The sequence below is a fragment of the Microtus oregoni genome, unplaced genomic scaffold, assembly GCF_018167655.1.
Source record: "Microtus oregoni isolate MIOR12 unplaced genomic scaffold, Mior012 000031F_ref0000149, whole genome shotgun sequence".
Lineage (NCBI taxonomy): Eukaryota > Metazoa > Chordata > Mammalia > Rodentia > Cricetidae > Microtus > Microtus oregoni.
Window position 1 is genome coordinate 26,821,145 of NW_024543090.1, and position 17,066 is coordinate 26,838,210.

Genomic DNA, 17,066 nt, shown 5'->3' on the forward strand with positions numbered 1-17,066 from the left:
ATAAACGTAAATAATCTTTCCTCACAGAAAGGCCGTGTGAAGGTCAGCCTGTACTACACGTATTCAGGAGGTGGCTGGAAGAGAGAGGGGTTGGCTTTGAGCGGATGACATCTTTATCTCCAGATGGAGATGCTGCCAACTCTTCTTGGCAATGGGCCAGATACATGCCGATCTTAAGAGATCCTCTTCTCTTTTCTTAAAACTTAGTTTTCGGTCAACCTCTGTGCCTCCTGGGAACACAAATTTACTTGATCTAGAATTGATATACTCGCGTGTCATTTTTACCAAGTGCTGAAAACATGGACGACAGGGGTCAATGGGGGAAGATTTCACATCCAGAGCCTTGAGGAAGCTAATGTGCTTTGTTTACTCAGTTCAGATGTACCGAATTTTCACTATGTATGACTGTCATTAGGACCTTTGCAAAAAAAAAAACAAAAAAACAAAAAAACACCTCATTTGACCTTTCCAACACCATGAAACATGCTATCGTGGTAAAATGGTCTCCAGTTTTCCCAGTGATGAGGGTAATGGGGGACGTTCAGCAGAGTCTGCCCCTCCTCTCTGAACTTTTAAACATTGTTGAGACTGTGATAGACTATGGGGACTTCTGAAGTTGGACTAAACGCATTTTCCATTATGATATTGTTACAAGCTTATGGGGGTCAGGTCAGGGAGTGGAATGTGATAGTTTGAATGTAATTGGCCCCCATAATCTCATCGGGAGTGGCACTATTAGGCGTGGCCTTGTTAGAGTGGATATGGCCTTGCTGGAGGAAGTGTATCACTGTGGGAGCAGGTTTTGAGGTTCTCTATGCTTAGGATACTGCCAGTGTCTTAGTCAACTTCCTGTTTCCTGCAAGCCAAGATGTAGCCAGTACCATGTCTGCCTTCATGCTGCCATGTTCCCCGTCAAGATGATAGTGAACTGAACCTCTGAGACTGTAAGCAGGCTACCCCATTTAAATGTTTTCCTTGTAAGAGTTGCCATGATAATGGTGTCTCTTCATAACAATAAAGACCCTAGCTAAGATACTGGGAGAGGGAAAAGTTGGTTTGGCATATGAATTCTGAATTGACAATGCTCCAGGGAAGGCCTCACAGCCGACACCCAACACACGCACACACACACACAAATATACTTTCTCAAAAAGAAAGGAAGAGGAGGAAAGAAGAGAAAAAGGAGCTTGTTTAGATTTAAAACAAAAAAAAACCCGCAAGTTCCAGCAATACGCTGCCAGAGATTCCCATTAAATTAAAGGATAAAAAAGTTGGGGTAAAAAGAAAAGAGAAAAAAAAAAAAGACACCAAGCAAACAATAATCATGAAAGAGCTGAAATGGCTACAGTCATTACAGTGAAATAAACTTTAAGATAAGAACTATTAAATTCAAAGGGTATCCTAAACGGTAGAGGATCAGTACATTAGAAAGATACAGCAAATATAAACAGACTCCTAACATGTATACATGAAACAAAAGAATGACAGAACTGAGAGATGTATGATTAAAGTCAGAAATGAACATACCCCACACAGTAAGAAATGATCTTACATTTCCATACCTATCTGTGTTATGTCTGCATGTGTGACTGTATTCACTTGTGTCTCTGTGTGAGGGTATGTGTTTGTGTGTTTGCACGTGTGTGCCTATGTGTCTGTATGTATGCGTGTGTACACGTGTGCAGAGGACAGATGGTAGCTTTGGATTCCTGGACTTGGCATTAGACAGAGGATGCTGGGACCTGAACTCAAGTCCTCCACCAGGAAAGCAAGTGTTCTGAAGCACTGAGGCCTCGCTGCAGCTCTCCATATCCCATGCTTCCCAGACCAAAAGGCACAACTATCAGCACAGTCACGGCAGACTTGGCAATGCCATTAACCATAAGCCTACTGCACACTGAAAGCTATCGGAGACCATATACAAGCCTCTATAAAAGAACTGGAATCTTTCAAACTATATTCTCCAAAAACAATGGAAAATAGGGAAAAACTCAGGGTGTGTGTGTATATGTTGGGGGGAGGGGTGTTCCCAAATTCTTGGAAATAAAGTGACATATTCCCAAACAATGCATAGATCAAAAAACAGTCATAAGGAAAATCAGTGAAAACTAATACACAAATACTGATATTTATGAGTTGAGCTTAACACTGCATCTGGCTGGTCACATACACAAGTAATCAAGTCTGTACTTTTTGAGTCGATTTCAAGCATGATGTCAAAATACCATTTCTAGACTATAAACTACAAAATAAATCATGACAAATCTACAGATTACACACAACTTTATTAAATACTTTAACACTGCAAATAAGTCAGCATATAAATATAAAAGCAGAGGGCTGGGCAACTGACGAAAGCGCCACACAGAAGCAGATCACACAGCACAGCACCACCAAACCTCAAGTGATTGCATGAGAAAACTTTACTCGGGCACATGAAAACTGGCAGACCCCGGAACTGATTTTCAGTATAAAGGATTCCCATCCAGCCCCTCGTGTAAATAGTATTGATTCTTCTAAACTAGGGCACATGATTAGTCTAGATTGGCAAATGGGCTGTCAAAGCCACTATCTTGTTGGCTAGTCAGGGGAGCAGCTAACTTTCTCGAAGGCTTCTGACACACTGAAGATGGTCCTGGGCCACTCAGTTTTCTGAAGTCTGGCTTTAACATATCAGTGGCCTGCTGGGGTGAGTGGCCCAGAGGCGTGCCCATCCTCCTTTGCTGGGAATGCAGGGCTTCTCTGGGCAGTTCTGCAGGGTAACCACTCTGACAATCCAGATCATTTTTCTGGGCATCTGGTAGACAGACTGCTGAGAATTGTTGCAATTGAACAGAGTCCCCCAGCACCTCCCGAGTACTTTGGGAGCTCTCGTCCAGAGACAGCCCAGCCCGACTGCCACAGGGTAGAGCACTATCAGAAAGCCAGCCTGGAGAGCCACTGGGGCCCCCTCCATCCTTCACTGGAGGGTCCTGAGTGCCCACACCCCGACTCTTCTCAGATGCGGCACTCTCGGTACACATAAGTGCTTTGAACCTTGGCGTCTCACTGGGACCTCTAAGGCGTGGGTGGACGGATCCTGAAGCGCATCTAGGTGAAGACTTCTTTTCGGCAGTTCTGAGGAAAGGGGTGGCTGAATGAAGAAGTGACTCAGAGCCAGCTCGACTGGGTGGGTCTTTCTTCTCGCGCAAATCCAAGCCGCCTTCACCCCTGCATGGAATAAACTCAGGAGCAACGTTCTTTGCCAAGATGTCTGGGGGCCTGCAGCTCCCTTCCCCACACTGACAGTCTGAAGGCGAAGCTGTGGAAGGCACGGGCTTTCTTTCTCTGTGTTCTGGATCCTCTAAGCGCCTCTGTAAACCAGATGCAGCCGTCCGCCTAGGAACTTGCTCACACACACTTCTGGGGATGGTTTTCCCACTGTTTGGTTTGCGTTCACTGTAATGTGGAATACTCTGATTCACATCGCTCCTTTCTGATCTTTCAACGCCCATCAGCATCTCTGAAGTCAAGGGAAATGCTACTATGTGCAAAAGAACAAACAGGAGCACAAGAAAGAATTAAGAGAAAATTAACACTTTATAGAGAAGAATATAAAATTTTGTGTATTATTAAAGAAAATGCATCAGTGCTAGACAAATAAAATTTTCTTTTACTCATGTCCATAGAAATGGTAGTTTTTGTGGCTGAAACGTTACAAACTGTGTTGGCTAGTGTCATGTCAACTTGACAACTGCTGGAGTCACCAGAGAAGGAAGCCTTATTTTCAGCATGCCATCTTTTTTTAAGTAGGTACTACAATATTTTAAGAGCTGACGGCGATTCAACGTTGCTCTGAGTCTGAGGTCAAGCATGAAGTTTCTGACAAAGAAAGCCCAGGAGAACAACCCCATCTCTCTAGTGCTCAGGGCGAGCATTCTCTGTAAGTCAGGACAGGGCACTGGATCGGAGGAAAAACAGCCACAGAACTGTATTTCAGTGGTCATCTTGCAACCCTGAGTTGACCGACAGAAGCTGGTTCTCCTGGACACATGATTTTCACATCCTTGTTCTGACACCAAAGGATGGCTCTCTTACTTGCCACTGCCATTTGTACCTCAAGCGACCAATCGAAAACCTCCACAAGTAACGCTTGTGACTCTGAGAGAAACATTCTGGGTGTCTGAACAATCTCTGCTGCCAGGTGACCAGAAGGTCAGAAGCTGAATTTCCACAAGAGCATGTTAAACATGTCTAATTGGGAAACAGTAATCTTCTTCCTGTGTTTCTACCAGTGTTTATTTTTGAGACACTAAAGCTGTGCTATTCAGTCTCATGGGAGACCATCTCATTATAACGGGCCCCTCTAATGTGTGTGCTACTTTGTCCACTCACGTGATTACGTTTAAATTCTAATGGCCCCATTTCATCTCCTTGTTATCATTCTGTTACCTTGAGTTCTATTTTCACGAGAACTCAGCATCAGTATTTGTAAAACCCTTACCCCATTCACATCCAGTGGTTGCTGATGTTGCAAACTACTTTTAGTGTTTGTTTATGCATGTCTTCTAGCCTTTTCTCTTCCTTGATTTTGGTAGACTAAACCTTTCCTTAAAAGATTTTCCTCTAGTAGTTTGGAAGTCATATATTCATTTCTTCTCCGCTTTCCTAAAGTTTACATCTTTCTAAGAACATTTACTATCCTGCTGAACATCCTCAGGTTCTGCTTTTGAAGTATTCTTGTCTTAGGTACGCATTCTGTTAGCTTTGTTCTGCATCTGTTTCTGCATCTCTCTCGTGATGATGTTCTTTAAATAAATGATGATTCTTGGTTAATTGTTTATCTCTTAGATGTCTTGAATGCAGTGTCTGTCTGTGCTGCATGACTGAGGAGCTGTGTTACAAGGAGGCAAAAAGACCTGAGAGCTGATGCTCAGGGATAGAGGCTAACAGTACATTCTTCACGTCCAGATACCTGCTCTGCTTCCACTTGGCCAACACTACGGTTGGGGAAGGAAAAGAGAAACGAAATGGGAAGGAGAGGGGGAGGGAAGGAAATTGGAGAGAAGGGAGAAGGAAAGGGGAGAAATAAAAGCAGTGCTTCCACGTGGGCACTGTCTACATCACCAGCTTATCACTGGCACCCACGGGCCACTGCTTCTCCTGGGACACACGATCCCACATGTGAAATAGGTTTACTCCTACTTTTGCTGTTGTGGGGCAGTTTTGAGCTGAGGTTTCCCATTTTCTCACACATCCTACAACTTCCGTCTATCAACTGCAACCACTTGAAATCTAGTTACAATTTTGCCTTTTTGTTCATGCTTTGTCATTTAAAATCTTGTCCACTTCTCAGGATGGATGCCACAGTGGCAGCTGGTGAGGCTACGCAGCCTACTTGTGGAAACCACAAACCAGTTTTCTCCATTCTCCTTCCCCCTCGTGCAACCTTCTAAGTCAACTCTGACTCCTTACAGAGCCACCCCTTTTCATACAGAGAACACAGGATATCCAGTGAAGAGAGACCCACCTGAGGGGCCTGCCTGTGCACACCTGACTCCGCAGTCTGACTCCGCGATTGTCCCCAGCAGCTCTGCCATTGTAGCGAGTTTGCTAGCAGCATTCATAATCTTTTTCTCCGCTCTGTGGGGCATTCCATAATATAAAATCAAAACAGTTTAAATGAAACACACAAGACTGCTCAGTCCTGGGATTGTTTCCATTATTAAGTTCTGCCAACACTGAGGGAAACCCAGCCTAAACTTCATGATCACCTAAACAGTTAATTCTGTGGTTAAGGAAACAATGGCACACAGCCCTGGTGCGGTCGGGACATGCAGTGTACACTGAACTCACCCCTCCTCCTTTCCATTATCCTGCAGGATCTGCTGAAGGCAAGTCAGGTAATACTTGCGCATCTTCCGGGCAGTTTCCTGCCGTTCCCGTAACACTTCTGCCTTTACCATTTCTGCAGCTCTTTCCTTGCTCTCCTGAATGTATCGAAGCATGTCACCTGCAGAGGGTGGAGAATCCCAACTTTCACTGTTTTTCCAAAAACAGGCGGTGCAAACTTCAGACCAGTTTTCTGGCAGATGAGGTGAAGGAAGCATGGTTTAAACGTTGTGCTTTCCATGGTCTTTAGAACAGAACACTTCCCAGTGCACTTTGGTGGACTCAAAAGAAAAGCACTGTTAGTCCTAAGATGGAGATGGCTGCACGTGGGGAAAACCACGATGTATTCTGTCATATTCTAAGGCACTCAATGCAGTGAGCAGGAGCATGTGTTCTACTGTGCCTTATGATTCTGCTGAGAAAGAAATGCCCAGGAGTGAGCAGAAAGGCAGACACTGGAAAGGAGGAAAACTCATATTCTCTGTGTTCTAGAAATCTCTAGTCCATTCTTGTAGTGCTATTTCATTTGTATTTTAATAAATGAAGCTTGCCTGAAGATCAGAGAATAAAACAGTCACATGGTCAGTTATACAGACCAGGCAGTGGTGGGACACCTTTAATCCCAGGAGCCACACTAGTTTGTCATAGAAACTGGGTGGTAGTGGTGCATGCCTTTAATCCCAGCCCTGAGAGGAATATAAAATGGGAAGAGACAGGATTGCTCTTTCAGTCTGAAGATCTCATAGAGGTAAGAGCTCTCTGGTGGCTGGCTGCTGTGTTTTCCTGATCTTCAGTTTGAAGCCCAATATCTGTCTCTGGGTTTGTATTAACCGTGCTACACATCCTTAGCCGGCGTTTTCAGCATCATCTATGGAAGAGTAAACAACTCACGAGGGCTGTACAAGGTGTTCTGCAGAGCGGGGAGAACCGTGCTCCCTTCGGAAAGGCACATAGTCTTACTCCATACCTTTCTCTTCGTCAGCGTGGCTTTCATTCGCGCTACTGCTGGTTAAGCTAACTTTTAAAACCTAGATCTAGGGCTGCACTTGACACCTTACTGTATTAGGAATGGCTCTCACACAGGGGTGCCCTGCCGGTGCCAGTAAACTTCTGAAAATTAGACGCTCTATGGACAATGCTAACTGGGGGTCCACTGTCCCTTCTTTCCAATGAGAAAATTAAAATGATGTTGCCACAAAACCTCCAATTACCCTTCTAAAAGTTAACTAAAACATAACGTGTGTTATATCAGGATGAAAACGGCTTAATTTCTACTTCTCAATGGAAACGTGTAAGAACTGTTTGTTCTAACCATGCCCTTTGCTAGCACAAAGAATTAGAAATCTCACTGATGGTGCTGATCGGCCTTTCACATCTAAGGGACTCTGATACCTAACAATTAGAATCTGAGACCTTTCCTGCCTTTTGTGAAAGCAATTTTAGGAGGAAAGTACGTTCCTCTGCACTTCTGTAGCTGAAACGCAGGAGCCTGTACTCTGGAATCCCTGAGCTGCTCTACAGAGCGGCGGTGCTGACGCAGCCATGGCAGAGTGGGAGTCGCTGGGATAAGAGAGAATAACACTGACTGGATTCTCCCACAGTCCCTCTGTCTACAACAGGAAGCTGCCGCAGGTGACACACTGGCCTCTCCCTGCCCTCCTCTGCCCCTCCCGCACAGGCTGCGGAAGCTCTGCCTCTGAGCCATGTTCCAGTCTTCCGTCGCATGTTCTTCGGTGCAAGTTTTTATGTTGTGAGGTTATTACATTTTAAGGCAATTTGTTTCTGATGACTAGACAAAGACCAAAAAATGATAATCAAGAATATAAAAGTAACTGCTCTTGGGAACTAGAGATGACTCACTGGTTAAAAGCAGTGGCTTCTCTTGCAGAGGACCAGGCTTTAGTTCCCAGCATCCACACAGTGGCCCATAACCACATAACCATAACTCCAGTGCTTGCGGATCTGACACCATCTTCCGGCCTCTACAGCAGCCGGCATGCACATGGTGCAGACACACACACAGGCAAACTCAAATACAGATAGAATAAAAGTAAATGTTAGAAAAGAAACCCATTTGTGTCACGTGGGCAAACTAATCCATTACTGTGCAGTTTTGAAATGACATCAATAATCTAAGGCTGAAGAAAAGGCAGTTTGGAAAATTCACTAAAATGACAAACCCTGAGTTTCCACTTCACAACAGTGCAAGAGGCCTACAGCAGCAAGGATCTTGACAATCTCTTTAGGGACTCACGTTTAATTTTTTTAACCGCGTTAATGTACTGCCCACGGAGTTCTTCCAAGGCCTGCCTACTGCATGGCGGCCATGAGGTCTCAATGGCTCCTTCAGACAGCGACCTAAGAACAACAACAGATCACAAAACAACAGAGGCTGTGATAAAAACGTCACCTGATAAGTTACATTCATTCCTACAATAATAATATAACCTGAGATGTGCCCAGAATTCCACACAAAGGAACCACTATTATTCGGTTATTTAATATAAGAGGAAGGCCAGGGCGGAAGCTCTGGTGGTAGAGGGAAGCCCTGAGTTCCATCCCCAGAAATCAAGACTCATGGTACACACCTATAATCCCAGCACTCACTGGACAGAGGCTGAAATTAATTCAAGGTAATCTTGAGCTACACTTGAGGCCAACCTTGGGGACATTAAACCTTGTTTCAAGAACAAAACAGAAAAAGGAAATCAACAAATCAACATTACGATTGCCTAAGTAAACACTGGCAAATCCACGAAATGAATATGGACAGAGCCACTGAAGGGCACAGTGCAGGAGGTTCCCAGTAACACAGGGAAAGGTTTCTCTGCTCTTATTAGTGAAGGGCCACAATAAGCCCCAAATCCTAACTTTTTGAACATCATACACATGGCGTGTATATATAAACAGCCTAAGTGACAGAAAACAGTGCACTAATGCAGCCTTTCCTATGAATCTGTTCAATGTGAATAACACATTAAACACATCCAGGATGACGTTTCTACTAATTACCAAGGTGCTTAGAAACGAAATGGTCTTAAGGTTTACCGTGGCGGTGATCTGCAAAGGGCCCTCAGGGCTTCCAACTTATTCTTCATGTCATTGTTTTCCTCTATTAGTTCTTCAATCACTCTGCTGTTCTCTTCTGTAACGGAAAGTGAGCATTAATCTTCCTTCCTAAGTTCCTACGAAAGCACCTTCAGAGGGGGCTGCCGACTTCCAGTTCTCTCCCATGTTCTCACTCCCCAGTGAGCCCCGCACTGGACCAGTTCTCTCCCGTGTTCTCACTCCCCAGTGAGCCCCGAACTGGACCAGTTCTCTCCCGTGTTCTCACTCCCCAGTGAGCCCTGCACTCCATCTTCCCTTATGCAGTTTCTCAATATTTAAAATGTTTCCTCTTCACCTCCACTGCACACATCCTGAAACTGGTGTTCAACTGTCTGGTGTGCGTGTGCTGACCTTCCCAGCTAACTAGAAGCTCTCCAGAATGGGTCTGCTTCGTTTTTTGCAGTACTTCATCTGGAACTCAGTGGTGTACATCGTATGTGAGAATTCTACCAGCAAGCTACATTCCCCAATGCTCAGTCCCTAGTATAGTTTATGATCATAAAAAAAAATCGTTGAGCAAGAACCTCAACAGAAAATACCCCAAAGTATGTGCCATTCTTTTACATGGTGTAAGGTATTCAGGAGAGGCTAACCGAGCCCAAGGGCTATGAAGTAGAACATGCGTCCTGCAGGGTGCAGATCCAAGATTAAGTAAGCACTAACTCAATTTGCTGGCTGGATGGGCCTGAGCAAATTCCTTATCTTTCGAAGCCCGAGTTTGTCCCACATGCAAAATGAGGACAGCGTTACATATCTTAACAGATTATATCTGACACATCAGTGCTCAGCGACTGAACAAAGCAGCCCAGCAGCAGAGCTTATGAACTAAACACTACACCAGGCATGGCGACACATTCTTAACCTCAGTGCTCTGGAGGCTGACACAGGTGGATCTCTGAATTCAAGGTCGTTTAAGCCTCCAAAGTGAGTTCTAGGCCAGCCAGGGCTATGTAATGAGATCCTGCCTCTAAGTAAATAAAGCAACTCTTTTATGATCATGGTGTACAATGTTAAATATTATTATATATAAATTACAACCACTGCAGAGGGCTTAGCAAGATAGTGTTCCAATCCAGGTCAAATATTAACTATATATAAATTACAACCACTGCAGAGGCCTTAGCAAGAAAATGTTACAATCCAGGTCAAATATTACTATATATAAATTACAACCACTGCAGAGGGCTTAACAAGAAAGTATTACAATCCAGTCCATTTTTAGCTGCCTTTACGAAGGACAGACGAGCAGATAGGAAAGGGAGCAGAAAGGCTCGAGAGTCAGTGCCAGCATCCAGGCAAGACTACACATGAAGTGAATGCAAAAAATAAAAGTGCTTGCTTGACTCCTCCCACCCCTTACACAATTGTCTGGGACCCTGACATTTAGCTTTTTCTTAAATTATTATTATTCATTCAAACCTTTACTAAGTAGTATATTGTGGATACTATGACTCTGCAGAGAAGACAAGGCACATCCTGTATCCTCAGGAAACAGTTTGGATGATAGAATACAGAACAGCAACAGAGAGAATGAGAAACCCATGCGGAAATACAGGACACACAGCTATGCCTAGTATCTAATGGGGAAAATCAGATACGTTATTTTGTGAGTTAATCCAAAAGCATGAAAGTTAGACCTAAAACTAAACAGCGAGTCATGTACACATGACATAGTGATAACACCATAGGTAAGGCTCAATAGCCAAGAAAACAACTGGGAACATTTCAAATGTACAGTCAAGAACACAGGGAAGAGGTGAGTGAAGAGGAGAATGGAGGAGCCATGCTAGGCCAACAGCTCCCTTCTTCAGAGGGGCAATGGCAAATGGTAGCGGATAACCCTGACAGCATGCCCGAGAGGACTGGATGGAAGCTACCCAGACCCACAGGCTTTACTTCTGCTAGTCCCACTTCCCAGAGTGAAGCTCGTCTTGACAAACACTTCCCTTTCCAGTCACAGAGCACTGCCTGACACACACTTAGGCCTTCGATGTCACATAATCAAGTAAGATATTTACTAATATTAATTAGTAAATATAGATCCAGACTGGATTATATCAGTTTGGATATAACGGTGCCACTGGTGCCCACGTTAACAACAACGTGCCACTTGACCATGTTGGCCAGGCCCCGTCAGCCTTCTACAGTAGCAGCGAGCCTGCAGCGCTAACCTCCAAGCTTCTCCACTGCAGCTCTGTGTGTCCTTTCTAAGTGCTGAAGGAGCCTGCGGCTCTTCTCCAGTTTCCGTCTCAGCTCCTGACACTCCTGCTTTCCCTTTTCAAGCTCCTGGAAGCAGTGTTCACAGCAGAAAGCTTTAATTTCAAAGCTCTTTTTATCTGGAAAAAAATTAAATGATACAAAACCTTTTTATAAAACTGTTTGGGTTACAGGATAGTAAGAAAAAAGAAACCCAGATGGCAGAACTCATGACCAAAGGCCAGAGCATAATTGAAAGAGCAGGGTGTTCAAGAGAGAGGCCAGGTCTAACTTCGGTCCCAATACTCGCTGGCATGGTTACTTAGCCTCTGACATTGTTTTGATACATAAAACTCAATAATGTCATCCAGTTTATAACGGCTACAAAACCAATGCCCAGATCTTAATATTGATTACCATTCCCCATAAAGAAAACTTTTTAACAGAATTTTTAAGAAATGGCTCCCTTTAAAAGTAGATGTATATACAAAATGAAACAGAAATACCTTGAAAAGCCAGACAGTAAGGAAAGAACTAAAAATTATGAGCACAGAACAAGGACACAGGTGATAATCTCCCTTGATGCTGCTGAGCAATGTGAGAGCTGATTAAATCCACGAACTAACTATAAAGCACTGAAGAAGAAGAACATGTGAGTCATACAGTACTGACTCGGATGGAGAGACAGGTAAATAGTTGAACGGATGAACCAGCAAGTAAAGTTTTTTTTAGTTATAAAAACATGCTGAATGCCAACTGATAAATGTAGAGAACTGTTCGGGGTTGGAAAACTTATCATTTTTCAATGAGGCCAATAAAGACAATCAGGCAAGAATCACCAGTGCCTGCCATGCTTAAGAGAAGGCTTTAATGGGAAGGCTGTTCGGTCGGTCCTCAAAGCGCCTCATTGCAGACTGCTTATTGCCGCAGATGGAGGGAGTACAGTAATTTTATAATGAATAAACTGGACACAATTTTGGCCAGGTGATCAAAATTAACCTCAACAATAAAAGAAAAGCGAATACTATGTGCTCCAAATGTGAAAAGATACCACTACTGTAGCCTTCCAGCCAAGAAGACACAATCCAAACAGAGTCATGAGAACAGAAGATAAACCTCAAATGAGTAAGTTCTGTATTGAAAAGGGAGGTCTCCCCCTTTCTGAACAGAAACAGAGGAGGAGTAGATGGAAGGTGGCAAGGTGGGGGATAGGAAATGGGAGAAGAAAGGGGAAATGTGGCCAGGATGTAAAATTAACTAAATAAAAACCAAAACACAAACAAAAAGAATGAGGGGGAAGAAAAGAAAGAATATTAGTCCTCAGCATTTCAAACTGAAAAAAGACAAAGACGCTGTGGGATGATTTACACCAAGGGATGCAAAGGTGTATGGGTATAAGACACAAGGAGAATGAGCACACGCCACAGTAGACAGCCTTTGGGTACCCTGGCAAGATCAGAATGAAACAGCAGGTTGACACTGTAATGTTAAAATTTCTATACTAAGATTATGCAAGGGGAAAAAAAACCCTATTCCTAGAGAACACAGACTGAGGCATTTATGCATAAAATAACACAATGTATGTTGCATACCCTCAGATAGTTCTAGAATGAATATTTACATATATATACACATTACCACAAAACAGAAAAAATGTCATCAACAGGTATTGCTAGCTACTTGAGTGTTTCATGAAACTATTTTATTCTTGTAACTACTTTTTGTAAGCTAGAAATTATCAACAAATTTAAATTTATTTAAAAGTTCTGGGAGCCATAAACAAAATCCTTTGACATATAGTTAAGTACCTGTCATATAGTAAGAGTACAACAAATAACAGTATTACTACCAGTAATACATAGAATTTATAAAATTAAAGTAATATACAAAAGTGTCACCAAAGATAGGTAACTATGACTGTAAATGATACGCTAAAGTAGAGAGAAAGTAGGCACAGGGTAGGTGATGAGTATCTGAGGCACTGAGTCAGTGACCCAGAGACATTATTTGCAGCACCCTCCTGATTTCCCTGTTTCTTTTCAGAGGTGCCAACTTTGTTCATAAACACCACCGAGTTGTAGGAGTATGCACCAGTGCAGCAGGCTGAGTCCAGACTTCTCACTGAAGACTGACGGTAAGACTGAAAACCAGCTAAATGTCCACTCTCAAGAAACAATTATGCCAGCAATATAATAATAATAATAATATAGGCATAAAAATAGGTGAACTAGGGTTTCATCACACGGACAAATCATAGAAGCATGATGTTGGATGGAGGAAAATCAAATTATAAATATAAAATGCATTAATCCATTTCTATCATGTTTTAGTATATATATATGTGTGTGTGTGTGTGTGTGTGTGTGTATATATATATATATATATATATATATATATATATATATATGTTTGTCAAAATAAAAAAAAATAAAACGACTTTTGAAAATCAGACTCTGTTTCCACAGGCTGGGAGATGCTGTGGGGGACTGACTGTGTTAGTCCTGCAGACCCACTATTTCTTAAGCCAAATGGTGGGTTCCTGGCTATAAGCTTTCATAACTTACCACTACTATTCATATTCTTGACATATAGCAAATACTTCATCATCAGTGGTTAAATTACTTAAAATAACAAGATTAGGAAACTATAAGCAAATCTAACATCCCCCCATGGTAACTTCTGGAAGTGGTACTGTGGTAGTTTTAATGTAACTGGCTCTCATAATCTCATCGGGAGTGGCATTAATAGGAGGTATAGCTTTGGTGGAGCAGATATGGCCTTGTTGGAGGAAATGTGTCACTGTGGGGGAGGGCTTTGAGGTATCCTATGCTCATGGATACTACCATGTGTCAGTCAGTCAACTTCCTGTTGCCTCTAAGTCAAGATGTAGGACTCTCAACTATTCCTCTGTCTGCAGGCTGCCCGCTCCTATCAGGATGAGAATGGACTGAACCTCTGAAATGGCAAGTGAACCACCACAATTAAGAGTTTTGCTTTTTAAAAGTTGCCATGGTGTCTTTTCACAGCAATAAAAACCCTAAGACAGATACTAGGATTTAACAGAATAAAGTCTTTCCTAATGAGCTTATGGATACGCTTACAGGAAAAAGACAAGGGAAGAAAAATGAATCTTTGCACAGTGCTGTTGGCCTTTAGCCCAAGCCAGTTTCTTTCATAAGAAGCCAAGTCACGTCTAAATATTGTCTCTACCATTTAACAGATTACAACGTAAATCTCAAGCTATTACAAATGTGATACATGAAACAAAATACAAATTATGGTCCTACTGCCATCCACTAACTCAGTAAGGTACTCCCAGCCAACTAGAACAGAGAGGCAAGGGGAAAGGCTCTGATGAGAGCAAAGACAAGAACTGCAATACTGCCTACTGTGTTAGGTGCATGAGAATGTGTGACTCAATACCCAGGCAGCTATCAGTCTTCTGCAGGTTACAACAAAGGGCGATTATGCAGCAGCAGAGGGTATAGGACAGGAACAGACTACAAAGGTTCAGTATATGGGAAAGGATGGACTCATGATTTGCCAATTCCTAGTTCGGAAATCTCAGGAATAATCAACAGATTCATATTCCCAGGTAAATTCTGAATACGAAGGGCTGCAGCATAGCATAAGAAGTAAGTTACTTAGGGCTGGAGAGATGGCTCAGCAGTTTAGCGCACTGGCTGCTCTTCCGAAAGACCTGAGTTTGATTCCCAGCACCCACACAGGAGCTCACAACTGTCTGCAACCCCACTCTCAGGAGACAGAGTCTACCACTGCCACTTCCTAAACCACTATCCTAAGTAACTACATTCTAATAGCCATCCTTACACCCACAGATAAACAAAGCTCTCTCTCACCTCTCCTTGAAAAACATTTTTTTGCAGAAGATGACACATACACACATCAATAAAAATGAAATAAAAAGAGATCATGAGTTTGGGAGGATGGATGGGAGGGACTGAAAGGGTATGAGGGGGAGGCTAAATGACGTAATTGTATTTTAAGTAAATAAAGAGAGAAACAACTGAAATAAGTTTCAGTGATTTGAATGTAGTCTCCACTGTCCATATTTGGCAATTCCCTTATGTGAAACCCTCGATTTCTCAACAGTCAGGTCTAAATGTCTGACTGGTCTACCCACCTCTCACTCTTCACTCCGTAGCATCATTTGGGAATGGAAGAAAGTCCAGCAGGATGGAAGAGGGTCTAAGAGAACCCTGCCCCTGAATACAAAATGCAATCTAGACAGCAAACAAAATCAGTACCAGTTTCCGCTTCTGCTTCTGGCAAAGCCAAGGACTGAGCACAGCGTCCAGAGGTGGAGACAGGAAGGGGTGCTGGGACTCCAGGGTCTCCTTGGCCAGTGTTCCAGCTGACAGGATCTACGGAGGTCTTAACCATATTCCTCTGAAATAAAATATCATCTTACTTAATACCTGGGGGAAATTCTACAAATATTTGTTTAAAATCCTAACTTTAAAGAATAAAGAAATGTAATTCTAATATTAAAAATACAAAAAGAAGTCAGGCAGTAGTAGTGCGCACCTTTAATTCCAGCACTTGGGAGGCAGAGGCAAGTGAACCTCCAAATTTGAGGCCAGTCAGGTCTACAGAGCGAGTTCCTGGACAGCCAGGGCTACACACAGAGAAACACAAAACAAAACAAAAAGAAAACACTGCCTATCAACAGTCTAGCTCTCTCCATCAGCAGTGTCCCTCTTAGGATGGTACAGGAATAACATCCAAATGCAACAGCCACGGGACAGGAGAGAATGAACAGTACCAGAATTATTCCTGAAAATCTAGCACACTTTCAACGCAACCAGACTCAAATCCACTAGCAACTCTGAATCAGACAGTTTACCTCCTAACATATTCAAAAATAAGTACTTTAAGCCGGGCGGTGATGGCGCATACCTTTAATCCCAGCATTCGGGAGGCAGAGGTGGGCGGATCTCTGTGAGTTCGAGGCCAGCCTGGTCTACAAGAGCTAGTTCCAGGACAGGAACCAAAAAGCTATGGAGAAACCCTGTCTCAAAAAAAAAAAAAAAAAAAAATCCCCCCCCCCAAAAAAAATAAGTACTTTAACATATTCTGTTAGTAGGTGAGAAAGACACTTGAATGCCAAATTAAAGACAGACAATGCTTACAGAAGTGAACCTATTGCACCAGGCCCTTTCTGCATGATGAAGGCTCTTAGTGTCTGTCACTCTCAGGCATTCTACTTACCAAATTCACTGCTTTTAAAGCAGAATGTTCAGATTTTGAACACCTACTAACGCTATCTAGCTTTAACTTGTCTCTGGAAGGTGACAGAACACACTGACTAAATTTGCTTGGAATTTTCCCAATATTTCCATTTTCTTCTATCTATTAGGAACTATTTTAGTAATATCCTTCAATAGTACATTTTCTTAAAAAATTGTCTTTCTCACTTCCTGCATCCTTCCTGTCTTAGCAAGCTTTGGTTTATCTCAATTTTCATGAGCAATTTTAAGCCCTACAGCTTTAATAAGCTATAAATCAGCCTTTCATATTTATGGAATGTGTACAGCACACTTTCATATTTATGGAATGTGTACAGGAATCATTAATTGACCCCCAGTGTCCTGAGCTGTGGTGGCTACAGGGCAGCAGGTCAAGTCCTGCTTCTATGACAAACTAGAGATTAGGCGTGTCAAGCCGTCTTCCTCAAGAATGTAGCTCGACCCACCCACAGACAGCTGTGTAAGTCTCAGCTCTTAGCCGCATTGTCTCATGTCCACAGCCATGAGCCAGACAAGTCACACGGATGAGCTTACACTGCTTGTGCAATTGCAGGCCCTGAAAGACCTCCAGACTGATTTTTGCACTGACATAAAATGAAATGCCTTGAAAATCCCACATTT

General features: G+C 42.9%; 1 protein-coding gene across 2 annotated transcripts in view; it reads right to left on the reverse strand.

Moving 5' to 3' along the window:
- Positions 1 to 2,266: 2,266 nt before the first annotated feature.
- Cep152 (centrosomal protein 152) overlaps positions 2,267 to 17,066 on the reverse strand; it is a 65,552-nt gene continuing 50,752 nt past the window's right edge. For both annotated transcript variants that reach the window (XM_041678931.1, XM_041678930.1), the window contains 6 exons: positions 15,444 to 15,585; positions 8,920 to 9,016; positions 8,126 to 8,229; positions 5,836 to 5,992; positions 5,510 to 5,622; positions 2,267 to 3,523 (listed from right to left, as the gene is read on the reverse strand). In XM_041678931.1, the coding sequence (XP_041534865.1) occupies positions 2,535 to 3,523; positions 5,510 to 5,622; positions 5,836 to 5,992; positions 8,126 to 8,229; positions 8,920 to 9,016; positions 15,444 to 15,585 (1,602 nt within the window). In that variant the 3' untranslated portion in view covers positions 2,267 to 2,534. The remainder of the gene's footprint in view (positions 3,524 to 5,509; positions 5,623 to 5,835; positions 5,993 to 8,125; positions 8,230 to 8,919; positions 9,017 to 15,443; positions 15,586 to 17,066) is intronic.